Source organism: Delphinapterus leucas, chromosome 20, assembly GCF_059928025.1.
Source record: "Delphinapterus leucas isolate spDelLeu-1000000601 "Yukka" chromosome 20, BTC_Dleu_Yukka2, whole genome shotgun sequence".
NCBI lineage: Eukaryota > Metazoa > Chordata > Mammalia > Artiodactyla > Monodontidae > Delphinapterus > Delphinapterus leucas.
Genome location: NC_143148.1, coordinates 48,367,907 through 48,388,368, shown reverse-complemented (window position 1 = coordinate 48,388,368; position 20,462 = coordinate 48,367,907). Strand labels below are relative to the sequence as shown.

Genomic DNA, 20,462 nt, shown 5'->3' with positions numbered 1-20,462 from the left:
CCATGAATAGTTCTAGAAATTGCTTTTGGTTTCACAGAGAGCATCCTTTGGATGTAGACAGCACTGTGCGGGCATGATATATGCTTTTCGCATTTAATCATTGGACCAATATTCATGGAGTGCCATGTATGTGCGGTCGCCATGCAGGGCTGAACAAAACAGACCTGGTCCCTCTCCTCCTAAAACTTGAAAATATTCAATAAACAAATATTGAGTTACATATTGTGATGTGTATTTTGAAGGAAAGAAAGAAGCACAGTGTCGTGAGTGTTAACTGGGGAACTGCTTTATGTCTTTGGAACACATCATCCTGCTCTTCACACTTTTTGATGCTGAAGTACTTTTTCTGATAGTGGACTCTATCAAAAATCCTAATAATATACTGAAAAGCTCAAATGTCACGGTCTTCAGGATGCTATGTCATGTCTCCCATTTAAGCTGTTCTCTCCTGGCAAGTTGCTTTTATAAAACACAATTCTGCTGAGTGTATATCTGTTGTACAGTGACCAACTGTCTCTGTTTGCCCACATTGAGCAGCTTCCTGGCATGAGTTGGTCACCCTAACCTGTTGACAAGTCTGTCTTCCCCATTATATCCAACACTCCAGGAGGGAAAGGAAGGCTTCTTATCTCTATTCATGCAACAACTTGCATGTAGAAATAGAGTTAATATTAACAACAATAATAATAGCTTACACTTGAGTGTTGACTATATTCCAGGCCCTATGCTTGCTTAACTCCTTGCAACAAGCAAACAAACTTCTTCCTTCTATAGAGAAACTGAGGCTAAGCCAGTTAAGCCCAGGATTTGAGAGGCTGGGGCTGAAAAAGAGAACCTCTTAATCACCATGCCCCGTACTAGCACAGCAGTCCTCCAACTTTTTGATCTCAGGTTCTCTTTACACTCCTAAAAATCATTAATAACCCCCCAAAACTTTTGTGTGGGAGATGTCTAGTACATCAGAAATTAAAACTGAGAACTTAAAAAATATATATTTTATTTAAGCATCAATGTGCATTCACATCAATAACACATTTTGTAAGTAAAAAATAACTATTTTCCAAAATAATGGTTTTGTGAGAAGAGTGGCAAATCCCTTTAATGTCTGGCTTAACAGAAACCCCCTGGATTTTCACATCTGCTTCTACGTTCAATCTGTTACAAATATGTATCATGTAGCCTCTGGAAAACTCCATTGTACACTGGTGAAAGAAAATGAAAAAGGCAAATAACTTCTTTGTATGACTATGAAAATTGTTTTGCCTTCGGAGACCCCCTGGGTCCTTGGATACTTTAGCAGGCACCGCTGTACTGTATAAAACAATTCACTCTTTCCCATGCCTTTGTGGCAGGCCTCAGGGCGAAGAGGTAACCACTGGTTTGCACTAATGTCGGGCTTTGGTTATATACGGCCTGGGCCTTGCGAAGGACACCAGCGAGGAGACAGAGAGGTGCCTCCCCGCGTCCAAACCTTAACCTGCAAGCTCTTCGCGGATTGCCCACAAGTGGCTAGACTTTGGCCTACAACTCCCGGCAGAGCTCGCGGCAGGGGGCGTGTATTCAGAGGCGCGAGGAGCGTGGGTGACTCTAGCCGAGTGACGAAGTAAGGGGGCGTGTCTGTTTTGGGGCAGGCGCGGTGCCGCAATTGGATAATCCGGGAAGAGGGGGCGGAGCCAGTGTTTGGGTCAGCCAATGGTTTGCAGTCAGACGGAAGGGGGGGATGGGGCGTGGCTGGACTGGCTCGGGGCTGCGTGGGGCTCACCGAACCCGGGAACGCGGGTGTCGTGGGTGGGAACGCGTAGGCCTGGGACAGCCGAGTCTGGGCGCGGGAGATGGCGGCGCGATGGAGCAGCGAGAACGTGGTGGTGGAGTTCCGCGACTCCCAGGTGAGCTCGGGGCCTAATGGAGCCTTTTAAGCATGCGCCCTTCCTGGTTCCCCTCCCCCACGCTGCCGGGTCATTCTTGGGGGCGGCGGGGCGACCCCCAGTCCGGGCTGGAGAGATGGGCAAGGGAGTGACCCGGACCTGTCAGACCCAAGCGGGTGAGGGGATCCTTGATGACCGTTGCGGGTGTTTGGGGCTGGGCGGGGTTTCGGGGTTCCCCTCGTGGATACCGGGAGTGGGGTCTCCCTGGGGACATCGAATTGCAGAGATTGCGCGCTAGTGAGCGCTGAGGGGAGGCTTCCCATGACCACGGTGGTGAGCGAGGGGGTTTAGGTACCCCTGCGCCTAGTGACTTTGGGCAAGTCGCAGAACTTATTTGAGCCTCAGATGCATGGACTTAACCCTGCCTCACAGGTCTTTGGAGTGGATTCGATAAAAAAAAAAAACTGCATGCAAAGTGCCTGTTTCGCGCCTAAGCTTTTAAGTGGTTACTGATGCTAGGATAGTGGAAAATACCGTAGGTGAATAGGAGTATGCACTGCATGTATTGCCCGCGTTCGAATCCCGCCTCAGCTCTTAGCCTGTCATCACCCTCTGCGCATGTTTTCTCACCTGTAAGAGGTGCGAATCGTACCTACCTCATAGGGTTGCTGTGAGAATTTTATGAGGTCATACATTTAGAATGTGTGGCACAGTGCTGGACACATAGTAAGCCCAAAGGGACGCTAGTATTTACTAGGAATTTTTACCATTTTTCTATTTCGTTCCTTCCATATGCCGGGCCTTGTGCTAAGTGATCTACATTTCCTTTTTCTAATTCATGAAAGAACCATGCAAGATAAGTAGATTTTTTTTTTTTCCCAGCAGGGAAGCTGATCCCCATTTGGCTGATCCCAAGTGACTTGGCCAAGGCCTCCCATTATGTGGTCGCATTGGGATTTGAACCCAGGCGTCTGGCCCCAGGGCCTTGTTGTGCTCATTACACTGCTCTGCTTCATACTGTATGAGCCTGTCATACAGTCGTTTTACAATAAATATCATGCCCCCCTTTCCCCAGCACCTAGGACAGTGTGTTGGTGATTCTCTTCATGTATCGAACACATAATTTATTGAATACCTTCAGTGTGCCAGACTTTCATTCAGTCATTTTTTCAGTAAGGGTTTATTGAGCTTTTGACAGGTGCACACTGTACCAGGCACTGTGTTGGTGCGCAGGTGATTTATACTGAAGGGGAATCTGGATTTACAATAAGGGGGTGATGTGGTTTCTTCTTTCTAAAACCTATCCCTTCTTTTGCCGTAAAGATGCATGAGGGGAGTACTTCCCATCAATTTGCTCTATGGCTGCCCTTGATACATAGTACCCATGGAGAATTTGAGCAACCGCATTTGGGTGAAAGGATCCTAAAGCACTTTGCACTGTCAGCATGGTGTCTCTGGGAGGAAGAAATATGCCAGACTCCCAGGGGAAAAGAACCATATTCCTGTTACCCTTTTTGTTAATTGCTTTCACTGGGGACTAAGAAGAGAATCATGTGTCCTACCTCTGAGCTTGCTAATTTGGAAGCTGCTAATCTGCAAACCCTTTAATTTTCACAGAAACCCAGGTAGTCTCACCCCTACTTCTCTACACAGATGTAATTGAAAAGACCTGCAGAGAGGGTGTTGACACATATATTAGGATGCTATGAAGTCGTATCAAATAATTAAACCTAAACAGCAGTTGTCATAGTAAGAGAACAAACTAAATTGGGTAATTTAACTGCCTTGTGGGAGTTTCTGTTTTTCTTTCTGATTTTTCTATTCATTTGGAAGGGTGAGTCTTAGTGTGAATTAGCAAGGTTTTGTAGTTGATTTTGGTGATCACTGGGAGGGGTAGGGACTCATTTTATTAACTATTTCATTAATGTAGAAAGAAAAAGTTAAAACTCTTCACACCGCCTTTCTGAAAAGGCAGAACAATAAACTTTTCCAAACAGCCCACCACCTTTTTTTTTTTTGGCTGCATTGGGTCTTCATTGGTGTGACCCCACCACTTTTAAAAATCATTTTAAAAATTTAAAGCTTTTAGGTTTTTCAGAGAAAAACCCCAGTCTGAAAGGTGAAACTTTTTTACATTTTATATGGGTCATTTACTTTATAAAACAGATGTTACTTTCACCGATTAATAGTGAGGAAGCTGTGCTGCTTGGCATCTACTCTGAAGTGGTCCCTGGAATCGATGAGTGTGAACGCTTAGAAAGCTTAGCGATAGTTTTCTAAAGCAACACCATCCACTAGAACTTTCTGAGATGATGGAAATGTGGCTCTTCAACACTTGAAATGGGGCTAGTGTGACTGAAACAGTGTTTGTTTGTTTGTTTTTTCCGGTATGTGGGCCTCTTACTGTTGTGGCCTCTCTCATTGTGGAGCACAGGCTCCAGACGCGCAGGCTTAGTGGCCATGGCTCACGGGCCCAGCCGCTCTGTGGCATGTGGGATCTTCCCGGACCGGGGCACGAACCCGTGTCCCCTGTATCGGCAGGCAGACTCTCAACCACTGCGCCACCAGGGAAGCCCGAGACAGTGAATTTTAATTAATTAATTAAAAAATAAATTTATTGTATTTATTTATTTTTGGCTGCGTTGGGTCTTCGTTGCTGCACACGGGCTTTCTCTAGTGGCGAGCGGGGGCTACTCTTCGTTGCGGTGCTCAGGCTTCTCATTGTGGTGGCTTCTCTTTGTTGCAGAGCATGGGCTCTAGGTGTGCAGGCTTCAGTAGTTGTGGCATGTGGGTTCAGTACTTGTGGCTTGCTGGCTCTAGAGTGCAGGCTCAGTAGTTGTGGTGCACGGGCTTAGTTGCTCAGGGGCATGTGGGATCTTCCTGGACCAGGGCTGGAACCCGTGTCCCCTGCATTGGCAGGTGGATTCTTAACCACTGCGCCACCAGGGAAGTCCTTTTTTTTTTTTAATTTTTTTTTTTTTTGGCTGTGTTGGGTCTTAGTTGCAGCACGTGGGATCTTCGTTGAGGCAGGCGGGATCTTTTGTTGCCGTGGGTGGGCTCTTCATTGTGGTGTGCGGGCTCCTCTCTAGTTGTGGCGTGTGTGTTTTCTCTTTAGTTGTGGTGCTCAGGCTCCAGAGCGCATGGGCTCTGTAGTTTGCAGCACGTGGTCTCTCTAGTTGAGGCTCCCAGGCTCAGTAGTTGCGGCACGCAGGCTTAGTTGCTCCGCGGCATGTGGGATCTTCGCTCCCTGACCAAGGATCGAACGCGTGTCCCCTGCGTTGGAGGGCAGATTCTCTACCACTGGACCACCTGGGAAGTCCCAGCACAAGATATCTTAACATTTGTATGTGTCCTTTTCAATTTCTTTCATTAATGTTTTATAGTTTTCAGTATACATGTCTTTCACCTCCTTGGTTAAATTTATTTCTAGGTTGTAAATGGGATTGTTTGATGCAATTGTAAATGGGATTGTTTTCTTTATATCTTGTCCTGATGATGTATTAGTGTATATTAGTGTATAGAAATGCTACAGATTTTTGTGTATTAATTTTGTATCCCACAACTTTATTTAATTAGTTTATTAGTTCTAACAGGTTTTTGATGGAGTCTTTAGAGTTTTCTGTATTTAATGTCGTGTCTTCTGCAAATGGTGACAGTTTTACTTCTTCCATTCAAATTTTGATACCTTTTATTTCTTTTTCTTGCCTAATTTGCTCTGGCTAGGACTTCCAATACTGTGTTGAATAGATGTGACAAGAGTGGGCATCCTTGTCTTGTTCCTGATCTTAGAAGAAAGGCTTTCAGTTTTTCACTGTTGAGTATGATGTTAGCTGTGGGCTTGTCATATATGGACTTTATTATGTTGAGGTACGTTCCCTCTATATTTACTTTGTTGAGAGTGTTTATCATAAATGGACGTTGAATTTTGTCAAATGCTTTTTCTGCATCTATTGAGATGTTCACATGATTTTTATTCTTCATTTTGTTATGTGGTGTATCACATTGACTGATTTGTGGTTATTAAATCATCCTTGCATCCAAGGAATAAGTCACACTATGATCCTTTTAATGTCTTGTTGAATTCAGTTTGCTAATATTTTGTTGAGGATTTTTGCATCTGTGTTCATCAGGGATATTGGCCTGTAATTTTCTTTTCTTGTGATGTCCTTATCTGGTTTTGGTATCAGGGTAATACTGGCTTCATAAAATGAGTTTGGAAGAGTTCCTTGCTCTTAGGGTTTTTGGAAAAGTTTGAGAAGGTTTGGTATTAAATCTTCTTTGGATGTTTTGTAGAATTCACCAGTGAAGCTCTCTGGTCCTGGACTTTAGTTTGTTAACAGGTTTTTGATTACTGATTCAGTCTTTTTTTTTTTTTTGCAGTACGTGGGCCTCTCACTGCTGTGGCCTCTCCCGTTGCGGAGCACAGGCTCCGGACGCGCAGGCTCAGCGGCCATGGCTCACAGGCCCAGCCACTTCGCGGCATGTGGGATCTTCCTGGACCGGGGCACAAACTCGTGTCCCCTGCATCAGCAGGTGGACTCCCAGCCACTGCGCCACCAGGGAAGCCCTGATTCAGTCTTTTTAATAGTAATCAGTCTGTTCAGATTTTCTGTTTCATCATGATTCAATCTTAGTAGATTGTAAGTTTCTAGGAATTTACCCATTGCTTTTAGGTTGTCCAGTTTGTTGGTATATAATTGTTCATAGTAGTCTCTTATGATGCTTTGTATTTCTATGGTATCAGTTGTAATATGTCCTCTTTCAATGCTGATTTTATTTCAGCCCTCTCCCGATTTTTCTTGGTGAGGCTAGCCATAAGCTTGTCAATTTTGTTTATCTTTTCAAGAAACCAGCTCTTAGTTTCATTGATCTTCTCTATTGTCTTTTTTTTTTTTTTTGGCTGCTCCATGTGGTATGCGGAACTTCCCCGACCAGAGATCGAACCCATGCTCCCTGCATTGAGAGCGTGGAGTCTTAACCACTGGACCGCCAGGGAAGTCCCTGTTATTTTCTTTCATTCTACTAACTTTGGGCTTCTTTTTCTAGTTCCTTGAGGTGTAAAGTTAGATTGTTTATTTGAGACTTTTCTTGTTTTTTGAGAGAGACATTTATTGCTATGAACTTCCCTCTTAGAACTGCTTTTGCTGCATCCCACAATTTTTTGTATGTTGTATTTCCATTTTTCTTTGTTTCAAGGTATTTTTAAAATTTCTTTTTATTTCTTCTTTGACCCATTTGTTGTTCAGTAGCATGTTGTTTAATTTCTACATATTTGTGAATTTTCTGCCAGTTTTGTTTGAGTAATTAATTTCTCATTTTATACCATTGTGGTTAGAAAAGACGCTTGATATGATTTCAGTCCTCTTAAATTTATTAAGACTTGTTTTGTGGCCTAACATATGATCTATCCTGGAAAATTTTTCGTGCACACTTCAGAAGAATGTGTATTCTGTTGCTTTTTTTTTTTAAATTTTATGTTTGGCTGTGTCTGGTCTTAGGTGTGGCATGCAGGACCTTTTGTTGTGGTGCACGGTCTTCTTCTCTAATTGCAGCACATGGGCATCTCTCTAGTTGTGGTGCACAGGCTTAGTTGCCCTGTGGCCTGTGGGATCTTAGTTCCCTGACTAGGGATCAAACCTGCGTCCCCTGCATTGGAAGGCGGATTCTTAACCACTGGACCACCAGGGAAGTCCCTGTTCTGTTGCTTTTGGATGGAATATTTTAGATATAACTGTTATGTCTATCTGACCAAGTGTGTTGTTTAAGGCTGATGTTTCCTTATTGACTTTCTATCTGGATGATCCATCCATTGAGGCAAGTTGGGCATTAAAATTCTCTAATATTATTATATTGTTGTCTGTTTCTTCCCTTAGGCCTGCTAATATGTGCTTTATATATTTAGGGGCTCCTATATTTAGTGCATAAATGTTTATAAACATTATATCCTCTTGTTGGATTAACCCCTTTATCATTATGTAACACCTATCTTTTTTTTGTATTTATTTGTTTATTTATTTTAACATCTTTATTGAAGTATAATTGCTTTACAGTGTTGTGTTAGTTTCTGCTGTATAACCAAGTGAATCAGCTATATGTATACATATATCCCCATATCCCCTCCCTCTTGCATCTTCCTCCCACCCTCCCTAACCCACCCCACTAGATGGTCACAAAGCTGATCTCCCTGTGCCATGCAGTTGCTTCCCACTAGCCATCTATTTTACATTTGGTAGTGTAACACCTATCTTTGTCTCTGCTAACAGTCTTTGTTTTAACGTCTGTTCTGTCTGATAGAAGTATAGCTACTCCAGCTTTCTTCTGGTTTCCATTTGCATAGAATATCTTTTTCCATTCCTTCACTTTCAGTCTGTATGTCCTTCCATCTAGAGCGAGTATCCTGTAGGCAGCATATAGATGGATCCTGCTTTTTTTATCCATTCAGTCACTCTTTGTCTTTTGATTGGAGAATTTAGTCCTTTTACATTTGAAGTAATTATTGATAGGTTTCCCCTGTTAATAACATTTTACACTAGTATGGTACATTTTCCACAGTTAATGAATCAATATTGATATATTAACCAAAGTGCATATTTAACTCAGATTTCCTTACTTTTCACCTAATGTCTTTTTTCTGTTCTGGGATTCCATCCAGGATACCATATTATATTTAGTTGTCACGTCTCCTCAGACAGATGTCTCCTCTGCCCCTTGCATTGAGAGCATGGAGTCTAACCACTGGACCACCAGGGAAGTCCCAGATTTTTTTTTTTTTTTTTTGCGGTATGCGGGCCTCTCACTGCTGTGGCCTCTCCCGTTGCGGAGCACAGGCTCTGGACGCGCAGGCTCAGCCGCCATGGCTCACGGGCCTAGCCGCTCCGCGGCATGTGGGATCCTCCCGGACCGGGGCATGAACCCATGTCCCCTGCATCGGCAGGCGGACTCTCAACCACTGCACCACCAGGGAAGCCCTTTTTTTTTTTTTTTTTAAACCACTACACTTTCCTTCTTTAAAAAAAAAATTTGTTTATTTATTTTTGGCTGCGTTGGGTCTTCATTGCTACGCACAGGCTTTCTCTAGTTGCGGCGAGTGGGGGCTACTCTTCATTGCAGTGCGCGGGCTTCTCATTTCTGTGGCTTCTCGTTGCGGAGCACGGGCTCTAGGTGTGCAGGTTTCAGTAGTTGTGGCACGTGGGCTTAGTAGTTGTGGCTTGCGGGCTCTAGAGCTCAGGCTCAGTAGTTGTGGTGCACGGGCTTAATTGCTCCACGGCATGTGGGATCTTCTTGGACGAGGGCTCAAACCCGTGTCCCCTACACTGGCAGGCAGATTCTTAACCACTGCGCCACCAAGGAAGCCCAGGAAGAGAGGTCTGAAGTGATCTTTAATGTCATGCTCAGGCTGTGGGGAACCACTAAGGGAGTGTGAGCAAGCAAGCAGCATAGCCAGAAGTAGGTCCTGCAACAGCCCTGAGGGTGGAGGGAGCAAGGCTGGTGACAGGCGGGTGTCCCTGTCCAGGGGAGGACCGACAAAGGCCTGAGCTGAGGCAGAGACAGGAAGAGATGGATGGATTAGGAACAGACTTTCCTAGCTGTTCCTTCAAGTGTCCAAAGCTAGGAAGAGTCCAGGAGGCAGTCATGTCACGAAGCCAGTGGTTTTAAGGAGGGAGTGATCATGAGTTCTGATGCTGCCACAGGATCAAGTAAAACAGCCAGTAAACAGCCAACAGTGCAGGAGGCCAGTGACAACCTGTGCTCTACCATTTTTTATTGTTGTCCACCAGAGAGGTGGTAGAAGAGGGTTCTGAATCCAGTCTGACATAAAGCCCATGCACATCCTTTCTGCTGCACCAGATGAACTGTGTTTTATGTCTGCAGAAATGCCATGTAGAAACTTTCTTCCTTTTGATGCAACGCAGTCAGTTTCTTTGGATTGGTGAAACCAAATGCTTAAGAACACAGCAGCCTTCATGAAAAAATGATTTTTTTGAACAAGGGCAGCAGCAATTTGTGTACAGAGGCTCACAGAGTCTCATGAAATGGTATCTTTTATCAGCCATCAGTTAGCTTGTCTTTTCCACATTATGAATTACATTTTCTCTAGGCCAGTAAGAATCAACCGTCACTGTCAGTGCTATGGCAGTCTTATTTTGTAGAGGTCATATGACTCCTAAAGTTTCCTCAAAGGCCACCATCCTGCAGAAAGGACAGGGCTGTAAAGAACTTTATTCTCTTTTGTCTAAAGATGTCACCTTGACAAGGAGCATTTCTGAACATAAGTTTGTTTCCTGCAGGTGGGAGAGGAATTTTCAATTTCTAAAAACAAAGGTTCAGAAAAGGTATGGTTGGAATTTTACATCATAAAATGTGGGGATAAGGTACACAAACTTTGCTCGTCAATTCTCTCTATTCCAATAGGAGGTTTCCCACAGCAGGCAATGAACTATCAAAGTTCATTATCCTAGGAGGTATTAAAAAAGTGAGGGAACTGGAGAAGTATAGATAAATTCATGGGTGATAAATTAGCAAAGGAAACTACTGAAAAAAATTCTTTGAGATGTCGGCACATTCCGAGCTGGGAGGACCCTGATTTTCACCTGGTTCTGACCCATCTTCAAAACTATCAGATGTGTGCAGAGTGACTGCATTCACAAAGCACCTCATTGGGAGCTCTGGGAGAAATGAAATAGACCCTCACCTGCAGGGTGAGGATCAAGGTGCACAGCAGTAACTACAGTAAGTCCCCTACAAACGAACCTTCAAGTTGCGAACTTTCAAAGATGTGAATGTGCGTTCCATCTACATCAGGCGTGAGTGAAACTGCAGCTTGCCCTCCGTCTCCTATTGTTGGCGATCCTTCAGCTCTACCGTCTCGCACTTCCTCTCCCTCCTCCAGTCAGTAACTCTTCTTGCCTGTTCCCTCGATGCCAGCCCCTGGATGCCAGCTGTTGTACTGTAGTACTGTACTTTTCAAGGTCCTGCACTGTAAGATTAAAAATGTTGTCTTTATTTTTTGTTTGTTTGTTTTTTATGTATTATTTGTGTGAAAAGTATTATAAACCTTTTACAGTACAGTACTATATAGCCGATTGTGTTAGTTGGGTACCTAGGCTAACTTGGTTGGACTTATGAACAGATTGGACTTACATACTTGCTCTCAGAATGGAACTCATTCATGTGTAGGGGACTTGCTGTACCACAAAGCAAGTTAAGGCAAGTCCTGTGATGGAGGGGCAGGGAAGGTACTTTGGGAGAAGGTGGAGTCCCCTTGGTGGACGCTGGGTGAGTTTCTTAGAGGAGGTATGTCTTGAGCCTTAAAAGTTGAGTAGAGTTTCAACAGCAGAGTAGGAGAGAAGGACTTTCTAGGCGGAAGGAAGAGCTTAAGCATCTCTTCAGAATTGGGAGAGTTGCAGAATCGGGTGAGTGCTGTGAATGGGTGTGGCTTGAGCAGGTAGAGAGTGGGTCGGCCTGAGAAATTCTGTAAGTGTCTGATTTGGAAGGACCTGAAGGCTGAGGAGTCTATGCTTGATTTTATTCAGAGTGAGAAAAACCAACAAAGGTTTGAGAGCAGTGGATTGATGTAATTAGAACTCTGTCTTCAGAGGTTCAGTGTTAGGTTGAATGGAGACGGGAGAGAGGAAGGTAGACTGTTGGGAGGGTGTTGCTGTAGACCAAGTCTCAGGCCTAGATGAGAGGAATGGAAAGAGAAGAGAGTTGGAAGGAGCCTCGGAAAGAAAGTGCTTTTTGTTATAAAATAATGCAAATATAGAAATAATACAAAAATGTAGACTCATTTAGAGGAATAAAATTAAAATCCCATAGGAACAACTACCATCTAAACATTTTGGGATACTTTTTTCAGGCTAAGTAGCTGATTTAAATTTTAGTTCATAGTAAGGAATGAAATACCACTTTCCTGTACTCCTCTAAGTTGTCTTTAATCTGCAGCAGGGCTCTGCCTGCAGGCTGGTGGGAGGTTCTCTCTCAGTCACTATGGGGCTCCCTTCCTCTCTTTGCAGTGGGATCATACAAGAACCCTATGGTTCTTCACCCCTGATGCCCAGACTTAGCATCTCTCAGCCATTCCCCATCGGGTGCACTGAGGGTGCTGAGGCCTTTCCAGGGGGATTCTTGTCCCTGACAAAGACCACCTTTTACTCTGGTCAGTTTATTTTTAGGTCCTTTGCTTAAAGCACTTCCCTCTCTCCATTTCCCCCTTTGGGACAGCCTAGCAAACCCTCCTTCATGTGCTCCTGCAAGCATAACGTTGGCCTCTTTCTTTCTGGGATAGGAGTAGGGAAATATCAGTTAGGTGTGGGGTTTTTTGTTTTACTTCTTAAAAAATAACTTGCTCTGATAAGGTGATATGGTGAGTTATGATACTCTCATTGCAGGCTCCTGCATTTTTCTATGTCATTCTTTAATGCTTCTAGAACATTTCGTTGTCTAGAGATCTGTAATTTACTTATAGATAACGTGAATTCAACAACTCTGTGTATGAAAGTTTTGGCTGTATTTTGGATAGATTCTGGAGGTGGAATTACTGAGTCAAAGGACATGACTTTAGGGGAGTTCCTAGTGGTCCAGTGGTTGGAACTCCACGCTTCCACTGCAGGGGACACGGGTCTGATCCCTGGTCAGGGAACTAAGATCCTGCATGCCGTGCAGCGTGGCCAAAAAAAAAAAAAAAAAAAAAAAGACAAAATGACAACGTGACTTTTTTGGGGGGTATTATTACCAGATCATCCTTTATTGTCACCGTACCACAAACTTAGCAGCTTGAAGCACCACCCACTTATTAGCTCACGGTACTGTAGGTCAGAGATCCAGGCTCTGCCTGGCTGCTGTCTCTCTTCAGTCTCATAGGCTGAAACCCAGGCATCTGTTGGCTGTGTTCTCGTCAGGAGGCTCAGCTGACTAGGGAAGAATCTGCTAACAGACTCATTCAGGTTGTTGGAAGAATTCGGTTCCTGAGGGTTCTAGGACAGAGGTCCCTGGTTTTTTGCTGATTGTTATTTAGAGGTCACTGTCAGCTTCTGCCATGTGGTCTGTCCTTCACAGCCAGCAGCAAAGAGTCTTCTCCACGTTAAATCAGTCCCTCACCCTTCAGATCTCTGACTTCCTCTGTCTCTGACCTCTAGACTTAGCTTTAAAGGGTTGATGTGATTAGGTCTCTCTATCTCCCCCTCCTCCCTCCCCCAAGAAATTTTTCGTCATCTCAAACGGAAACTCCGTACTCATTAAACAATAACACCCCACACCCCCAGCCCCTGGCGACCTCTACCGTACTTGCTGTTTCTACGAATTTACCTAGTCTAGACACCTCATATAAGTGGAATCATGCAGTATTTATCCTTCTTTGTCTGACATTTCACTTAGCATAATGTTTTCAAGGTTCATTCATGCTGTAGCGTGTATGCTGTTGTGTGTATATGCCACGTTTTGTGTGTTCATTCATCAGCTGATGGGCATTTGGGTTGTTTCGGGTCTCTCTTTCTTGGGGTTAACTGATTTGGGACTTTAATTACATCTCAAAATCCGTTTGTAGCAGTACCTAGATTAGTGTTTGAATAATGGGGAGAATGTGTATGTACACCAAGGGCCAGAATCTTGGGGCCACCTTAGGATTCTTGCTACCACACACACTCTAGAAAGATGGTACCGTCCCTGGTTGGAGGTACCATCTTGCCCTCTTTCATACCCTTAATGTATACATTGCACAGAAGAGTTCTGGAAATGGCATCTCATTTCACTGCCTGCTTTTCCAGCTGGGCTATTCTCTGCTCATGACTCTAGTGGAATGAAGGATGCATAATAATCCCTTTTCAGCCTCCAGTGAAAGCACTCTGGCTTCTTGTCCCTAATGTTACCTGTGACATGTTTCTTGAGGGTGTACAAGTGAGAAACCCATTAATAAGACCAGCGAGAGTGAGGAAGAGAATTTCTGTTTACCATTTGTGATGTGTGAGTGTAGCAGAATGTACAAAATGCATTCTCTCTTGATAGACTCTTGGAAAGAACTTAGAGCATTTAATAACCGAACAGCGGCACAAACTGTTTCAGATAATGCCCTGAGAATACAGCAGGACTTGAACTTGTCCAAATAAGAGAATTTAGGGCTATAACTCCCATGATTAAAATTAGCCTCACGCTCCAGCCTGAATGTAGATTTGTTTGGTTCGGTGTGGTCTTTGGGAAATTGGACATCAGATCCTGAAAAGATGGTGATCCCTAGGAACTGGGAGACCTGGGAAATGGAAGGCAGTAAAAGGTGCTGGAAATCTCAGATTAAATGGGAACTGGGCATCTCAATGACAAGAATGTGACCGCGGATTCAGCAGAGGTGGTGTTTGAATATTACCAATTGCCATTTGGCTTGGAGGAGGAGTCCATGCCCTTTGGGAAGGCATGGATAGTGTGTGTATGTGTGTATGTGTGTGTGTGTGTGTGTGTGAGAGAGAGAGAGAGAGAGAGAGACAGACAGAGAGAGAGAGAGGGAGAGAGAGAGAGGGAGGGAGAGAAAAAGATGTCCCAGGTTAGATTGTGTGTAGCCCTGGTCTCAGGGGGAACAGACAACTGCCGCCCTATTGTGGAAGGTGAATGTGAGATTTGAATGAGAATTAGAAGGAGGTTAAGGTATCCACTGTAGAGAACTGCCAGCCGGGGACTGCCTGGGCCATGGGAAGAGGAAGACCCACAGGTGTCTACCTGCCTGTCTTCTCTAACCTGAGCTGGCTTTGCTGGCAAAACTGAATCTGTGTTCTCTCTCACAGGCAACTGCAATGTCTGTGGACTGTCTGGGGCAGCATGCAGTGCTTTCCGGGTAAGTGAGCTTACAGCGTTCGTCTGCCACTATTTCTGGGAACAAATTGCAAATCAAGAGGTTTCTGGGAAATTGGAGAATACTTTCTTATTTAAGGATTACAGTCATAGGGTTTAGTTCTGCTGTCCTAGTGACCTCAGTGGTAGTTGTGGGGATTATTTGCAGTTTATTTTTTTCTCTGCCCTAACAGGTGAGCAATAAAATTCCTTTGAAATGTTAGTGACTGGTAGCTTGGTCTTGAAATTGCCATTTTCTGTTTAGTGCATGGACTCTTCAGAAGGATGCTGTCTGGTACGGTCTAACAGGTAGCTAGTTCCTAGGATTGAGAGGATCTGGGTTACAGTTTGGCCATTGATTATGAGCCCCTGGACATTTATTCATTTGGCCTCCCTGGACTTTGGTTTTCTCATGAAGCAATTCGACTTCATCATGAAGAAGTTGAACTACATAATTTCTGTAGTGTCTTCTGGTTCAAAATTAAGATTCTGGCAATTAAGTTCCCTGCGTTTGCTAATCATCCTAACATTGTACCAGTATGATAACATTTAATGGTCAGAGTCCCTTTCCTTTCATGTTGCTCTAGATTACTACCTCTCAGATTTAGCTATATGTTCATTAACTTAGTTGTTTATGAACCCATTTATAAAATGAAGTGTTTTCTATTCATTATTTTGTTTTGAAATCATGTTTTAAATTACTTTTAAATAAAACCATAGCACACATTAATTCAGAAGGATATACCATGGAAAATAAGTTTCCCTCCTACCTCTGACTCCACTCCCCAGAGACAGTTATTGATACTATTTTCTTGTGTCACCCTGAATGCATAGATAGGAAAAATTGGTATGTCTCTTTTCTGCCCCAGCCAAACTCACTTTTTTAAAAAATAGCTTTATCGAGATATAATTCACATACCATGCAATTCACCCTTTTAAAAAAAATTATTTATTTTATTTATTTTTGGCTGCATTGGGTCTTCATTGCTGTGCGTGGGCTTTCCCTAGTTGAGGCAAGCAGGGGCTACTCTTCCTTGGGGTGCGCAGGCTTCTCATTGTCATGGCTTCACTTGTTGCACAGCATGGGTTCTAGAGCGCAGGCTCAGTAGTTGTGGCACACGGGCTTAGTTGCTTCACAGCATATGGGTCTTAACGGGCCAGCGATCGAACCCGTGTCCCCTGCGTTGGCAGGTGGATTCTTAACCACTGCACCACCAGGGAAGCCCCCCACCTCACCTTTTTCCCCACCCTGATCTCACTCACCAGAGGCAACCAGTTAAGACTCTTTAGCTATTTATTTTGGATTGCTTCTATTTTTCCAAGTGGTATACTACATACACTGCTGTATCTTGATTTATCCATCACAGTCAAATTGACTTCTTACAGTAGATGATGAATATTTAGCACTTTTACTTCGGTTGTGAGTCCCTTATATATATATACCTGGCCTTCCCCCTCCTTCCAATGTAGTCATGTAACAATTGTTGCGTTAAATCAGTATTTGGGGTTCTTTTTCTCAGAGTTATTGTCAAGAGGTCCTATGCCATTCTGATTCTGGACTCTGTATGTGACCTATTTTTTCTCTTTGGAGAAATCCTATCTTTATCCCTAGTGTTATCTTTACCTCTTGTGTGTGTGAAATTTTCACTGTGACCGCTTTGGTATGTGTCTTTTTTCATTCATTGTGCTGGGCACTTAGAGGGACCCTCCTCCCGTTTTTGACATTATTACCTGTTTTATCTAAACAAATAGAAAAATAACATATACTTGGCATTATGTAGCCATATTAACGACCCATAAAATACTTTCAGGTGCCCTGGAATAACTATCTCAAACGTTAGATTTCTCAGTATTGACTGATGTGGATATTGTCATTTGTAGCATTCTAGGAGAGAACGGGATTATATAACTGGAAATCATGCACGTGTTCTTGTTCTGATGTGTTCTTAGACATGCATACGTCCATGTTATTTTTCAACACGATCTTGAAGTTCACCATTTCATTTTCTTATATTGAACTTTAAAATATGTGTAGTAAGGTGTATGCTTAAGTGAACAGCTCAAATAAATTTACAAATATATACACCCATATGGTCACCATTCAGATTAAAATAACAAATAATTTTTAGCACCTGGGACGGCCCTTTCAGTCTGGAAATCTGTGGCTTTTAGTTTGGAGAATTTTTCCTGCATTATGTCTTTGATAATTTTCCGCATTCTTTGTGGAGCTTCTCTTAGTGCATGTTGGATATCCTGTATGGATTCTCTTCTGAACTTTTGGTCTTTTTGTCTTTCTGTTTTGCATTCCGGGAGTTTTCTTCAACTTTAACTTCCAACCCTTCTGTCAGGTTTTTAAATTTCAACTATAACTTTAGTTTCCAAGAGCTCTTGTTCTCTGTTCTTTAAATTGTCTTCTTTCATGTCTCTGAGAATATTAATTCTAGGTTTTCTTCTTTCCTCTGTGCCGCCCATTTCCTTTTTTTCCTTTTGGCTGTGTTGGTCTCTGTCTTTCAAGTTTCCTGCTGTGACTGATGCTCATGGACTCTCTGTTAATATTAAAGAGTGAGTGGAATCTCTGTTTACGTGTGCAATGGTGGGATCCACTGTAGGGAGATCAGGTGGGAACTAGGCCCTTTTGTTGGAGGGTGCCCAGATGTCATCATCTCCAGGGCTTTATTGTTGTTTTTGTTTTGTTCACTTTCGTTCTTTCTTGGGCTGCACACTTCCTCCTGAGAAGAATCCGCTTGTCATTAGTCACCATCTGAAGACTAAAAACCATGTGTTGTGAGTTCTGAGCAGGGGAAGAGGCCTGAGCATCTCACCCTCCACTTCCTGCCCTGTTTTGAGCACAGCAACTCTTGCTCACCCCCTGCTGTGCCTCTTGTCCCAGGCCCAGGGCTCCTCTGAGGTAGTTTCTCTTCCTCTCCAGCTCCTGCGGGCCTGGATTCCACAGTGTGAACCAGCTCGCTCTGCAGGCACTTGGGTGCTGGTTGTTTTTCCTCTAGATCAGTTACCATTTTTCTGTCGGCTTTCCGTTTCCTCCCTCATTTTCTTTGTGGGTTTCCGTCTTTTATGTTTTCACTCTTATTCTAGTGGGTCTTCAGTGGGGGATGAAGACAAACATGTCCAATCAGGCATGTTTATCCTGAAGTGCCCACCTTCTGCTGTTCTGCATTTGCCCTGTACTGTCTCTGATTTCCCCTGCTGAAAAACACGCCATATATATAGTGCTTGGCCTTTGCCCTGTTTTCATTCTAATGGGAAATGCCGGCCTGCCTGCCATAGGATCAGATGATTCCTTAGGAAGAGGTCAGAGTTTCTAGGTCTTTGTACTATACCAACTTTCTCAGAAGCCCCAGAAATTCTCTTAATTTGTGTCTTACCTGTGCTTCCTTTCTCTCTTAATCCATCCCTCCTAGGGTTTCTGCTAGAGTTCTACATGCCATTTTAACTTTCTACTTCCTGTCTGTTCTGAGCGGGGACAATTTATCTTTTTCTTCATTATCGAGCCCACCTGTCCTTGCCGACTCCCGGGGGCTTGGAGTGCTCCCCAACAAGGAACCGCTGATGGCTGCTGAAGAGGTTAATACACATACCAAGGATTTTTTTCTTAAAACAGAGGAAAATAGGTGAACAAAGGACATCACCGTTTTTAGATCCTTTATATTGACTGGCATCTTGAACATTATTGGCACTTATTATTATTTTCATTATTATTATTTTTTGGTTATTGTTTCCCCTTCTGATAGTGTTAATTTAGTTCCCATCACCAAGTAGTCAACTTGCACGGGAATTTGAGATCTTCTCAAATTATTTAGCTAAGTGATAAGCGAAGTGTTTAATTTTACACACGTTTATTGCACGCAAAGCACTGTGCCTAGTAATGAGGGACATACAAAGATATTCAAGACATGCTCCATACCCCAAACACTCAGTTGGTTTGGGACAGGAACCTTTACGTTAGCAGTTCTGCTACAGAGATAAGTGCTGTGCTGTAGTCCAAATGCAGAGTGTGTCACGGGAGTCGTGTGGAAGCAGCTATGATCCTAACTGGGGGATTGGAAAAGCCTGGGAGAGGGCTGGGCTGGAGCTGAATCTGGTGGAGGAGGTCAGACTTCCATGGATATGGGAGGGAGGACCATCTCTAGAGACAGATCTCACAGGGAGTATGGCTCCCGCTTGCCCAGCAGCCACGAGTTACTCTTGTCACTTGTATGCCTTTCGGAGTCGATAAACGTCATGTACATCTGGGGATTTTTTGAGCACTGCTTGCGAACCGTATGTCATTCCAAATGTGCTTTTCTATCTTAGTGCTAATGCTGTTCTGTTTTCATAATGTTGATGTTGTTTTCCTAGCCGCCGATTCCTATACATCGTCAGTCTAGATGCCCCCTTCGAAGGTCACCGAAAGATCTCACGCCAGAGCAAGTGGGACATTGGAGCCGTGCAGTGGAATCCTCATGACAGCTTCGCGCACTATTTTGCAGCCTCGGTGAGCTCATTCAAGGAATACAGGAAAAGGCTTTTATTTTTTTATTTTTATAAATTTATTTATTTATTTATGGCTGTGTTGGGTCTTCATTGCTGCACGCGGGCTTTCTCTAGTTGTGGCGAGTGGGAGCCACTCTTTGTTGCAGTGCGCGGGCTTCTCATTGTGGTAACTTCTCTTGTTGTGGAGCATGGGCTTTAGCTGCATGGGCTTCCGTAGTTGTGGCGCATGGGCTCAGCAGTTGTGGCTTACAAGCTCTAGAGCACAGGCTCAGTAGTTGTGGTGCACGGGCTTAGTTGCTCCGCGGCATATGGGATCTTGCTGGACCAGGGCTCGAACCCATGTCCCCTGCATTGGCAGGCAGATTCTTAACCACTGCGCCACCAGGGAAGCCCGGAAAAGTCTTTTAAATGTGAGATCTAGGCTGGTAGGTCTGTGTTATATGTAGAGAAGAGGACATAATCGTCATTTCTCAGGCGGCAAAGAGGGGTTGCGTGGTTCTAAAAGGAAGATGGAGGCAATTACAGATTTAAATGTATATGAAAAGAATTGGGGGTACCATTGGTAATTCTAAGAATTGAATCCAGATTTGGAAAGGGAAACAGGTAGATACCTCTATGTCTGTGTGTGATAAGAACCCGTTTTCTGCATGAATGTAACTAGCCAGTGACTGAAAGAGGTTCTAAGGAAGGACCTGGTGAGCTGGTCTGGGGGCGACTGTCATCGCTTTCAGAGGGATCAGAAGATTCCATACACCCTTCCACTCAAAGGAAGGGATTCTTTTTTGATTGAATCCTGTTTATATGTGAATTCTTCCAGGGAAAAGATGCATATGTTTCACTAGGTTTTCCAAGGGGTTCACAACTGAAAAAATATCTGGGCTTAGATCATCTCTGGTATCCCTTGCCTGATTCTTTATCAGTGTTCTGTTCTCCTAGGACAATTAGAGACCTAACCCTCTGGCTCCTTTTGCACTGGGCCAGGAGGGCAGTATTTGAAGGAGCCCTTCTCATCCTCCAGGGAATATGACCATTCGCAGTGCTGTCTGGGTCTGTTCTTGTCGGGAATGACAGTCTGTGAGAGGAAAGCATCTCACAAAAGAAAGAAGAGCAATGCTGTCAGCTTTAGAAGGAACAAAAAGCTGCTGTTCCCCGTCATTTCCAAAATAGAATCTGACTGTCTGCCTTGAACCAGGGACAATGACTAAAGTGGACCTGATCCCTGGGACTGTTGACAGGTCAGGCCAGATCATTCTTCGTGGTGGGCGCTGTCCTGTGCTTTGTAGGAAATTGGCA

General features: G+C 43.8%; 1 protein-coding gene across 7 annotated transcripts in view; it reads left to right on the top strand.

The window, feature by feature from the left end:
- Positions 1-1,653: 1,653 nt before the first annotated feature.
- Positions 1,654-20,462, top strand: part of WDR59 (WD repeat domain 59) — an 86,544-nt gene continuing 67,735 nt past the window's right edge. For 2 of the 7 annotated variants that reach the window (XM_089903304.1, XM_089903309.1), the window contains exons 1-4: positions 1,745-1,886; positions 6,246-6,398; positions 14,633-14,682; positions 19,035-19,170. In XM_089903304.1, coding sequence (XP_089759430.1) covers positions 1,833-1,886; positions 6,246-6,398; positions 14,633-14,682; positions 19,035-19,170 — 393 coding nt within the window. In that variant the 5' untranslated portion in view covers positions 1,745-1,832. Of the gene's footprint in view, positions 1,887-6,245; positions 6,506-14,632; positions 14,683-19,034; positions 19,171-20,462 lie in introns of those variants that run through there. The other 5 variants (XM_089903306.1, XM_089903308.1, XM_022583198.3 and 2 more) reach the window with 4 other exon arrangements.